We start from the raw sequence: 13,017 nt of genomic DNA, 5'->3' as shown, positions 1-13,017 counted from the left end.
CTGATCTAAGAACTAATCTTTTAAAAATCTCCTTATTAATAGCACATCTTGTGAATGATATCCCCCGTCTGCTTTGTCGTCTTCCTTAATGACTGGCTTAAATGAAAAGCATATGATGTTTCCCCTTTTCAACTTTTTTGTCCCATTTCACTGCATGCTCCCATAATGAAAACTTAAGAAGAAATAAGGGGGGGGAAAAGGAACATCTGTGGAGCAGCACTAATTATTGGGAAATATGGGAGAGAACATTCTTGGAATGGATGGGCTTCAGATCCTCTTCCAAGCACTTGTGCCCGCAGTGGTGTTGCTCGTTTCATCTTCCTGCACTCTGCTGTTGTGTCGTTCCTGCGGGGCCTTGCCAAGTGCGTCTGATATTTATTAAAGAACTGTCATGTAAAGAACAGCAGAATACGGCTGCGCGGCTCCTAAGGGTCCAAGTCAGATTGCTGGTGAGATACTGGCGGGAGTGTTTGATTTGGATACAAACGGAAAGGGAGTTATAGTTGGTTATTTTTCCACAGTCACTGTTTGATTGTAGGCGTGAAATATGCACATGGCACTTGTTCCTAGTCATGTAGAACAACGAATTAGACACATCTAAAGCACAACTTCATTGTTGTAGAAGATCAACCGTAATGATCTCTAATTAGCCACAGACACAAAAACCACATGAAAAAGGATCTTCAGCTTTGTTATTGATGCACAAATAAAGCCAGAGCAAAGACACAACAGAGAAGCTTGCGTTAATGAAGGACAGACTCCGCAGTTGACCCCTATTTTCAAGGTCAAGTTTTAATCCATTTGCTAGATTTGGAAGACATCAAAGACATCAATGTGGGAGGCAAAACCAAAGTGGCAAAAAGTTCAAAAAACATTTTTTTAAACCATAATTGTTCGTAAAATGTTTGGGAAATGAAAAACGCAATGAGCCCTATAACAGATTACCAAAAAAGCTCTTTGGCTGAACATGATTCAATCATGGACAGTGATTCCACGTGAAACAAGTAAAACCCAATAGAATCCCAACTAAATAGAATCAATGGTGTTCATTTTCCTTGAATGATTGGTTTTAGTTTAACTTAAATAAAAGGTTTTCATTTCAATTGAATTAATCAAAATATTCTACAATTAATGCTTCTTGTTTAGTGTGATTTTAGCCTATAGCAATAAACAAAACATAACTTCTCTTTACATCTGTGATATTCAGTGTTGACAGTCCAGACATGATACTGGTTTCATACAGAACACTAGTGCTTTATTATTAAAGCATTTGAAATTTTGTTAGCAGGTCCTTAACCCAAACATAAGCTCAACACTTCAAAACCTAACATTTACTAACATAGAATAATAGAACATTAAACATTAACTCCACCCCCCCCCCCCCCCCCCCCATTTTACCCTCCCTATTCAGCCCTGTGCAAAGCATGATGGGAAGTGAAAAGTCCTGTTTGATTGGGTTACTTGATTGAAACCTGTTATTTCAAAATAAAAGCATAAAGTGAAAGGGACAGTTCACCCAAAAATGAAAATTACACCATGATATACTCACCCTCAAGCCATCCTAGGTGTATATGAGTTTCGTCTTTCAGACCAATACAATTGGAGTAATATTAAAAAATGTCCAGGCTCTTCAAAGCTTTATAATGGCAGTAAATGGGGGATGAGATTTTGAAGCCCAAAAAAGCACATCCATCCATCATAAAAGTAATCCATACCGCTCTGGGTGGTTAATAAAGGCCTTCTGAAGCAAATCGATGGCTTTTTGTAAAAATATCCAAAACTTTATAAACTAAAATTCCGACAGACAACCATATTGATTTATGGTGAAAGAGTAACCCCTGACTTGGCTAGAGGATAGAGCGAAACAAAACCGGTCATGAATTAGAAGTTTAAAACCAGAATTTTTTAAGAGAAATGTCAGAGGAGCTTGAGTTTTGCCCTATTTGTTTGAACCATGAGATCCCCCTTTAAAGCTTACGCTGTATACTCCTACATTGCGTCAGGGGTTACTTTTTTGGTGTAGGTACTGCCAGTAGCTAGTTATTTTAGTCTATAAGTTTAAATATGAATATTTTTATACAAAAACCCATCGATTTGCTTCGGAAGGACTTTATTAACCCCCTAGAGTTGTATGGATTAATTTTGTGATAGATGTATGCACTTTTTTGGACTTCAAAATCAGGTACGCCCTTCACTACCATTATAAAACTTGGAAGAGCAATGATATTTTTTTAATATAACTGATAGTAGATAAGAAGATAGCCATCTAGGATGGCTTGAGGGTGAGTAAATCATGGGGTAATTTTTGCGTAAAAATTTTCACACATTTGAGTGAATGTTTGCGGAATGCATTTAGTTTGATATGAATTTCCCTCAAAATAACACAATATGTGCATAAATAAACTGCTTGGTATGGTAACAACAAAAATGACCTTTTAGAGTGACCTCTGACTTAAAGAAAACCCAAACGAAGATGGTTGTAACAATATATCAGCACAAAGTAGGATTTACGTACACATCTGTTGTCTTATGCAGTCCATGACAAATCGACAGCATCGACAAAAACAGACTGTGAGGTGTCTGAAACCTGTCCCTTCCCATTGCAGGTTTATTTTCTCAGCACAGTCTCTTCAGTGTGGGTGGCCAGTGGGATTATCTTTCCTGCTACACCATCATCAGCTATCTTCACATGACAGCCAGTGGCACGACCCTGTTTATTAGTCCAGTTTATAATTAGTCTTTATTGGATTAGATCCCAAAGACCAAGATTATTTTCACGTGCTTGTTATCCGGATTTATTGATCCCATAAAAAAGCAAACTTGTGGAGCTTTTTGAAACGTGCTCTTGAAATAACTTCCTCCCACCCCTCCCTCTAGAACCCAAATAATTTCCTGCATGCTCAGCAGCTGAGCCTTTTTATACGTTTATGGCTAATTAACACACCTTTCCAGAGCATTCTGGGAAATGGTGGTGCTCCGTCACTAACATCATAATTGTGCATTTCTGCAATTAAAAATCTGCTTTAGATTTCAATAGTCGCTTTCAGTTTCCAAATAAATTCAGACACACTTCCACTAAAAGAAATAACACCCAATGAAAGAATGATTCATGTAACATGAAAATGGCATTCGGCTTGTACAAACGGTTGCAAAATATCATGTGAATTACTAATCCACATATTTTGTGTTTTCCGTCAAAGATTACAACATACAAAATATGTTACATCTTGTGATATCAAGTGATCTTTCCATAACAAGTAAGCTATTTCCAATGTACAATGTACTCATTACACAATGAGAAAACTAGAATGGCTCTGGTATAGTAAATCCTGAATACAGGATACCAGCCTGCTCGCCATTTACCAAAAGAAATAAAATTCCAGAAATAATTTTAATTTAAATTTTAGATTAAGGTTAAAAATATCTAATATGACTCATGAGGTGAACGTGATTTCATCAAGTACAACATGTTCCTGGATCAACATCTTTGCTGACCCTGGAACAACATCCCAATCAATCAGATTTAAGGGACATGTTTACAGTTCATGTCAAGTTTAGGCTTACAACCAGAGTTAGGTGCTTCTACATCCGTGTTATATTCACCTATCATTTCCTTCTGGGGGCATTTCATAGTTTTGAAGTAATCCATTTAAACTCTTTGCAAATAATATTTTATTAGTTCACTATTTTAATATTTTTGTTAGTTCACCCAAAAATGAAAAGTTCATCTTCGGACCACAAATTAAGATATTTTTGTTGAAATCCGAAGGCTCAATGAAATTTACACTCTCAAGATCCATTAATGTACTAAAAACATATTTAAATCAGTCCATGTGAGTACAGTGGTTCAATATTAATATTATAAAGCGACGAGAATATTTCTTGTGCGCCAAAAAAAACTAAATAACGACTTACAGTATATAGTGATAACTGATTTCAAAACACTGCTTTATGAAGCTTCGGAGCGTATCGAATCAGTGAGTCGAATCATGATTTGGATCGCGTGTCAAACCGCCAAACTGCTGAAATCACGTGACTTTGGCGCTCTGAACCACTGAATCGATTCGCTGATTTGATACACTCCAAAGCTTCATGAAGCAGTGTTATCATTATATAAGACGTTATTTAGGTTTTTTTGGCGCACAAAAAATATTCTCGTCACTTTATAATATTAATAATGAACCACTGTACTGATTTAAATATGTTTTTAGTACATTAATGGATCTTGAGATTGTAAATTTCATTGAGCCTTCGGATTTCAACAAAAATATCTTAATTTGCGGGTGTGGAATGGCATGAGGGTGAGGAATAAATCACATTATTTTCATTTTTGGGTGAACTAATCCTTTAAGAATATGCACACATTTACTCTTGTTTGTATGCCTAATATGTCAAAAATTTCTATTCAAAATGGTGAAATTGCATTAAAAAAGTTGAGTAGTGACTGTGGGTCCATCGTAACAGTTGTCAAATATTAAATGTTAAACAGTTGTCAAATATTAAATGATATTAAATGTTTGGCTACTTAGATCTCGTCACGCATGCACTCTTTCACTGCAAAAACGAAAAGTTGGAATTCACCCTGCCTTCTTTGATCTGATTGGCCATCATTTTGACATTGACTGGTGCTGTTAAATTTTTAGGCTGGTCTGTCTGAGTGGTCTATCAGGCAGACCAGCCTAAAATTTTTACTTTTTAACTGTCTATCATCCTAAAAACAAACAGAGTGGTGCGTAATGAAGAGCAGAAATATCATAATCATATATTAAGGGGGGGGGGGGGGGGGGGGGGGTATAATTTGGCCATTTCCAATTAATGGGCGGGACTTGTCCCCCTCAATGCCTATGGTAGTTACAGCTTACAGGGATAGGGTTAAGACTAAATTTTCGGACAGGAATGTTGTTCGAGGATCAGCAAAATAACGGTGACCACGCAGTGTATAAATGACAATGCCAAAACACTTGAGAATTTCAAGATATTGAAATGACGTTGTTCTGACATTGTTCTGTATAATCTCACTTCCTTGGACCTAATTTGATTAAATAAATAAATAATTTTTGTAAAACTAGCAATCTGGATTGTAACAAAGTGAACAATGACGCACACGAGTTCTCAATAATATTCTCTCATAACTCAACTTGTAAGCACTGTCCATATATTTCTCCCACAAATCCATTAGTTCATAACCTCGTCAGAATGAGTTTAATGGTTGGCTATTGTTTTTTTTCCCACCATGCTAGCTGCAACTACACTACTAGCCTGTGTGCATATCTTATAAGAAGCATCAGTGGATAAATATTGGCTAGGTGATCACTGTTTACAAGTGTGGCAGCTCTGTTGGTACTGTACTAGTAGTGGTTAAAGAGTGGTTAACACATGGACCCAGCGGTCAGCAAGGTTTGTCGAGACTCAAAGTAAAACCACAGCTGAGGTTTACGCTGCTCCTAAACTCAAATGAACTCTTAAAAAACATGATTTAGTTTGGAAGTGCTTTTAGTATGAGTCAGCTAGTCATGGCTTATTTAAACATCAAATGTGCTTCTATTTCTGTGAGATTTTCAGACTATAGTTTTCAGTATGAAAAAAATGGCAAATGCAAGTGACTTGGCAGATTGAGATGTGAGGTATCACAGTGATATTTTAGGTTCATAAGCTGCAGGGGAGCTGTACTTGTACAGATAAAATATGATCCATAAATGTTTTTCTTCAGTAACATTGCGCAGATGCTTCATTTATAATAATATTTGTCAGGACTGTATTTCTAAACGAGACATCAGTTCCCAGGACAGCTAAAAAATGGTGTAATCTACGCATTTGAATGTAAACATCACTGATGTTTTGTGCAAAACTACTCCATTTACCACTTACATCCACACACACTAATATGTATCCTCGGCAGGCTTTGTGAAATGTTATTATGACTATACATCCATCATTGTATCCCCTAAGCTTTTTGCTGACTCCATAGTTTTGTGAGAAAAAAATTGCACTGATTATTATAGACAAAAGAACATTTTCACAATGTTGTCCCATGTGAGATATTGTAAATAAATATGTGACACTTGAGCCACGATTAAAAATGTATAAATAAGATTCAAAATATGAAGCAAACATCATCATAATAATAATTATTATATAAGATTTAACCTTGAATCTAGTGGCAAAAAACGTATTAGCAGGGGCCGAGAGCACTTTTTGTTTTTGCAAGAGAAATGTTTCTGCTCAACTTTGACCCTGTCCCATTATCTAAAAACTTTTAATGCTCAGCTGCAAGTTAGTATGTTTGCATTTCATATGCATCGAGAGTCTAGCCCTGTCAGTCCAGATGAGTTAAATGCTTTGTTTATGTGGCTTTGACATAGTGTTACCCTTTTTCCTTCTTTATACAAATATCTTTTGCTGGCAGCTCTTGTAAATCTGGAACACATCTAAGTGTTATTTATGCTCAAGCTGCTATCTTGATAAAGCAGGCCTGGAGACTGTGTTTTCTGCGCGCAAACCCAAAGAGATATAAAAACAGCCAGTGAATGACAGGGAAAGAACATAGGCTACAATCAGACTGGGCCTGTGGTGGACACTGTGATCTTTCTTTTTCTTCATGATGACAGGACAAAAAGAAGAGTCACAATAGATCTCAGAAGAATTCCATCTATGCTGCCAAAGTGGTTTCTAAGCTTAAACGATTGGCTGGACACAATGTATCATGCGTACGGTCTCATGCTTACTGACAATTGTAAGCTTAAGTATTTTCATGCAGAATACAAAGGAGAAGCAGAACATTTACAGTATAAAAGAAAAAATAATATCCTTTAAAGGTTTTTGTTTGTTTGGGCTCCCTCAAGAGGGCAGTGTTTGTACAAAGCGTTACATTTATCGCTGGTGTGAGACAGTTATGTGATATAAAGCATCGGTATGTTGTATGTCCCATTGCTTATAGTCTTTAATTTATACTGTCAGACTGATAATGTGTCCCTAATATATTCACACAAAAATAGAGTCAAGGAAGTGGGGGATGGGGTAGTAAAAGTTAATGGTTATATTTTAAGGTGTCATTGTATATTTAAGTACTGAGTAACATTAATTAACAACATGTAAAGCTATAGGGTTAGGGTAGGATTCGGGTTTTACTGGTTTTACTATGGTAAGTATGTATAGCTAACATATGTAACAAGGACACTGTAAAATAAAGTGTTACCAAGTTATTCTTTTTCTAACAAGTAGAGGCTATATAAGTTTTTTCAAAAGTTCCAATTATGATTAAACTCATTACAACTTGTCATACCACGTACAATTTACCGGTCGCCAAATTGCTACGACAGTAACAAACATAGGCTAAGTCACATTTTCAGTAGGCTATAGCTAGCCTACGTGGATGTCAGTAGCCTCGCTTTATAATCACAAATATATCGCAAAAAACCTTAGTATTCTCTTTCATTGTCACAACATATTTCGTGTTGCGCGTGAGAAATCTCAAAAGATTGTCTGCTTAACAGAACATTCCTTTAAAAAAAGTCGAATTTCTTATAAGCGCGTAAATTACCCGTTCAGGGCATTGTATAGTTTGCACAAAACAATAAAAATAATGAAAAAATTATGAATAAATATAATAAAGTAGGCTATTTTTAAAGAGATTTTCTGACTGGTAGTCTATTTTGTGTGATCTTTCCAAGTGAAGACAACAGCACATGACACATGATTGAGAAGTAAAGCACGCTGTCTCATTTCTGGTATAAGAAAAAAAAAAAAAAAGAGATGACTTTCCTCTCTCCAAGTTGACCTTACACTTCTGAGCGTGCCCCTTCCTTCCTATCAGTTTCTGAATGAGCTGCTTTGCCTAAATCCCTCCCACTTCGTGTAAGCGCTAAATTATCTTTTTTTTTTTTTTGGCGAAACCTGTGGTACTTTAAAAAGGAAAGCCTCTCATGAAGAGAAGAAAACCGGTCTGAGTTTGCCCGCTGAACGTCTCGTTCTCTATTTTAGTATGCAGGTGTCTTTAGCGCTCGTGCACTGCGGCGCGCGGCTGTTGCTGCTGGTGCTGCTACAGGGATGTTTCACAGCAGCGCATGGATGGAGGGCTTTAAAAAATGATGCTACAGAAATTATACCAGAATACACGGAGGACACGAATAAACCCGAGGAACAGATACAACTTTCTGACAATAACACAATGAACCGGGCTAAGAACGGAGGAAGGAGGTCATCAGCCAACTCACGCACTTATGGTAAGTAAAAAGAGACAGATCTTTAATTAACAGTAGCATATTGAGCTCTATCAAAATAGATCAACACCAACATAAACATACACTGTATGAATTTATTCAAATTCTTAACATAGATCTTTTTTTTGGTGTGTGTGGGCTTTTTCTACTCTAAAAATTGAGCAACACACTATGAATTTGTTGGTAATAAATTCATAATCAAATAGAATATGATTTAAAAAAATGTTTTCTTTAAAGTTAATTAAGCCCTTGGTAACCTAATGCTGTTATAAAATTATTTTGACGTTCATGAATTTTATTAAAGCCATTTGATCAAGCAAGCACTAAAGTATGTGATTAGATATTTTATGTACAGGTTGTAAAATATATCAGAACACTTTATTAGGAATATTCAACTGTTAGCGAGTGTGCAAGTTAAAAGAAATGAATACATTAGTTGAAAATATAATAATTAGATCATTTCCACTAGATAGATCTTGAGACCTACACTGTTTTGTTATCTAAAACGGATTAGACATCAGCAACTGAAAAGTCCATGGGGTGACTAAAGCAAACAAGCCTATCTATAATGATATTTGCTCCAATAATTTGTTAAACTAATGACTTTATAGTGTAAGGTAGATAGGCTACACATAGATTTATGAACTTCCACAAAACTGGATATCATGGCTCTAAATAGATGTGCCGCTTTTAAATAAAAGCTCGTATTCAGAAAGAATGCATGCCGCTCCACCGTTTCACAGTCCAAGTGATACACTAACTTCGATAACCCTTTTTTTGTTGCTACATCCCCAATTTTACATAATTAGACAAGGTCTGCCTTTCCATAGCCATCTAATTGCAACAGTATGGTTTCAGGGTAGTTGAAAATGTGAGAAGTTATTCTAAGGGGTCATTTCTTCGGGGCATTTCCACGAGAATGACTCCCACCTGTGAAAAGTAAAACTACAGTGAATTCAAACCAACAGTAGTTCTAACAATGTACAATGCGTGGTTGTGTATGTAAATGTCAGAATTAACAGGAAAAAAAAGAGAAAAGTTGGGTTCTTTTAAAGAGGACTCCATTGTGAAAACACCCAGAGCTTGTTTCCAGAACACAAATCACGACTTTGGACTAAAGTAAAGTCTTGGGAAGTGTGTTTGAGTAATTGGAATGTCCAAATTTATTGCTAAATAAATACACAGATTATTTCCAAAAATAATAATAAGCAATCCTCCACGAACAGAGTAATGAAATTATCACAATAAATTATGAAAATAATTAAGGATTGAGCAATTTGTAAAGTGAACTAAAGACAATTCCAAATAACTAATTATGTCAGTGAACAGTCCTAAAACGAGCATAAGGAAATCGTTATCAATCCAAGCATGTATGTTATACTCGCTCGTCAGGGGGTGGGATGGGGTGGAGAAAGAAATCACACTCTCATGTGCTGCTCTTGAAGAGGTGACGTGTGTATTTTCTCTGGTGGTCAGTGTGGGGTCATGTTGAGATATGTTCATCTTCCTCTGGCTCTCCTCCAGCTCCTCATAAAACATCAGATCAGATTTTCTGAGAATCAGGGGAGGCAGAACCTGAACTCATCACACACACATAAATCCTTTGTTCTTCTCCATGAGGGGAGCGTAAGAAGAAAATAGAGCTTTCCACTCTCAGTTTCATCTTTTTAACTGACACATAAAATGCGAAGAAGTAATGTTGATGTTGTTTGAGGAGTTTTAGCGAGATTACATTAAATTCAAAGGTTGCTGCAAACCTTTTAGCTCTTACCCAGACAGTCAGAAGTCTCTCGATCCGGTTCACAAGCATTCTGGTACATGTATGCTGTTTAGTGTCTGTGGGTTTCTAATTGATTGGGTTTCTCATCAATTCCAGCCTCAACCAAGAGCTCATTTACTACAATTTAGTGGCCGAATCCAAACATACTGAGTCGATATAAAAAAGATTTGATCACGAATTTCCTCTCGGGTTTGGACACAACAAATTTTTCTGGGAAACTCGACAAAACACAACAAAGTCAACTTTAGGAAATGTACTTAATGACTGTGTATATAACAAAACATGAAAAATAAAATCTGTTTTGTTTATCATAGCTGCGAACAATCCAAACCCCAGTATGTCATACAGGCTATAATAAATACCAGTGTCGGTAGCTGTGTTTTATTTAAGATGCATCCCTAAACCATTTTGTAAACATTTAACTAATCCGTTCTGGTTCTGTTCTCTTTCCCAGGAGCCTCTGAACTAAGCTGCCGGGAGCTGCGTTCTACCCGCTACATTACGGATGGATCTTGCCGCAGTGTCAAACCTGTGAAGGAACTGGTGTGTTCTGGTCAATGCCTTCCAGCTCATCTCATGCCAAACTCAATTCTAAGGGGGAAATGGTGGAGGAGCAGCTCCTCCGATTACCGCTGCATCCCAGCTCACTCCCGCACTCAGCGGATACAACTCCAGTGTCCGAACGGACCAAACCGGACATACAAAATCCGAGTAGTCACGTCTTGCAAGTGCAAACGCTACACCCGCCATCACAACCAATCGGATGTCAAGGAGTTGTCCTCTAAGAAGCCACGGCGCAATAAGAAACACCGTAGCAAAGTGCCCTCAGTCAACAGCAATTCCTACTGAGAGGAAAAGTTGAACTGATACAGAAGCTCCCTCTTGCACACATACAAATACACCTATACATATGCACACATATTTCAGAAACTGCAACCCAAGGGAAGGAATACATGCATTAGCAAGAAGTTTCCAATGTATTTTAGATGTCTCACTGTTTGTATGTGCTCTTGAGCCTGATTTGTCCCAGTTTGATCACAGAATGCCAGTGGACTGATGGATGCTTTTGTGAAAAGACGCCATTATGTGAGATTAGTTCAGGGAATGTAATAGTTCGTGATATTTTTGAGGGAGGAGGAATAACTCCACATATTCCAACCCGAGCAGTTCATTTCAAGTTTGAAGTTCATCGAAAGGGTAAGCTAACGTACAGGCAAACACACTGAGCGCTCAACCAATCCACCAGGCACTCATGTGAATGTTTGTGCACCAGATTTGTCCTCCTCTTTTGGGACTTAGAGCAGCGTATGATTTGACCGTCCAGCCGTGTCGGGCCCAAAAGACACACCGCTGCTGACAGATCGCTGAGGCCCAGAATTCTTAACCTTGGTCAATTTTACCAGCCCATGAGTCCTCTTGATGGGTTGGGGAACCGAGCCAGGCACCATGTGAGTTTCTGCAACTTCACATTTCCACAAGAAACTGATCGGAACTGGCAGTTAGAGCCGCGCTACGGAGAGTTCGAAAAGTTGTGTCAGCCCTCCACGGTCCAAGTCCCTGGAGGTCAAGAACCGCAAACGATATTCCTGTGACTTGTCCTAATTACTAAATAGTTCCATTACTGTGTTTAGGATTTGAGTCATAAAAAGCCATTTCCTCTAGACATGGTCAGTTCCTGTTTGTTAGAACAGCCGAAAAAGAGGCCCACATGTGTGTAAGAATCTGCAGAAATTCCTCACGGGCAAAAAACCTTTCTGCCCCCTCCTTCAATGGAAACCATTTGGAGATATTCAGCTATCTGCAATCGCTAACAGGTTACCTACATTCATTACTGAAGTTTTCAACAAAGATGTCATCCTTCCTGTCTCCTCATCTGAACGGAAAAAGAAGAGACAAACAAGTGAACCAAACTGAAATTGTGGGCTGGATGTTGATTTTACACAGGATAAAGAGATTAAGAGAATGCCAATTGTTCAACATTATCAGCTCATGACTTCCCCAGCGCTTGTTTTTTTTTCCATTTTTTTTTTCAGTGCTGATAATATTTGCTTATTTTTCAATTGTGTATTTAAAATAGCAACTGGAAGGGATTTTTATAATGTAAGCAGACTTGCCATGAATAACAACTTGTATATACTGTACCTGTGTGGTCTCATTGAGCGGTATCCTCTTCCATGAATGGATCCACTCTCTCTCCGACCAAAAGACTGTTACAAAGAATGAACTGCATATTTATTTTTTCAATTTCATCATTTAAATTATTTATGCAATCTTTTTGTAGAAAATAATAGCCATTATTGTACTATATGTAATTATAGTGAATTTCATACTGAAAAAGAGTACATGAATAAAGTTAAGCAACGTATATATGTGAAAAGAAGTGTGTTTGTTATCATTCTTGTCAGACTGCTTTGACAGATCCTTTCTCCTTTTGGGGCGTGCCCGCACGCTAAATCCGACCCTCAATAAGCCCTCTGTAAACAATATTCCGAAATTAGGAAGCAGAGGCTTTGTAGCACTTTGGAATGTCTAAGACACCTTTACAAAAGGCGAGAAAAGGAAAGAATCTCCTTGTCAGACGGGAACGGTACAGTCACAACAGAAACAGGTCTTTTTGTCCGGTATGGGGAACTCAACCCACAGGCTTCCATTCATATATTTGTTTGTTTAAGCTTGCACAGTCTGAGCCATAGATTGACAAGAAAATGTGTATTGGCCGACTTGTTTAAGTCCTTCTAATCTTGTCTGCTCTCTCATGATGAAACTCCCTAGATTCACAATGCTGAAAACCAAACAAATGTACATTTTTATAAATGTTTACAAAGTTGATATACTCTTATGACTAAAAAAACATTCGAAACGAAATGATTTGAATTACTTGTTCGACTATACAACATATATTGGGAACATATTTTTCCGCAGTTCTAATATAATCGTCCCAAATTCATGGCCATTTGACATGCCATGCTTTTGCTTAAAAGTAGCTAGCAGCATTTACAAGTAATTCAAGAACAAGTG

At 37.4% G+C, this 13,017-nt stretch overlaps 1 protein-coding gene across 1 annotated transcript; it reads left to right on the top strand.

Annotated features, from left to right (window-relative positions):
* The first annotated feature begins 7,935 nt into the window (after positions 1-7,935).
* Positions 7,936-12,372, top strand: sost (sclerostin). The gene is made up of 2 exons (XM_079845610.1): positions 7,936-8,222; positions 10,454-12,372. The coding sequence occupies exons 1-2, from the start codon at positions 7,982-7,984 to the stop codon at positions 10,846-10,848; spliced, it is 636 nt and encodes a 211-aa protein (XP_079701736.1). The 5' UTR covers positions 7,936-7,981; the 3' UTR covers positions 10,849-12,372.
* Positions 12,373-13,017: the final 645 nt, after the last annotated feature.

Source organism: Gobio gobio (assembly GCF_949357685.1).
Source record: "Gobio gobio genome assembly, chromosome: 20".
Classification (NCBI taxonomy): Eukaryota; Metazoa; Chordata; class Actinopteri; order Cypriniformes; family Gobionidae; genus Gobio; species Gobio gobio.
This window is presented reverse-complemented; position numbering and strand designations above follow the sequence as displayed.

Coding starts and splice junctions, on each gene's coding strand:
- sost (XM_079845610.1), top strand. CDS start 7,982: ATGCAGGTGTCTTTAGCGCTCGTGCACTGCGGCGCGCGGCTGTTGCTG. Junction 8,223..10,453: donor AGCCAACTCACGCACTTATG/GTAAGTAAAAAG, acceptor TCTCTTTCCCAG/GAGCCTCTGAACTAAGCTGC.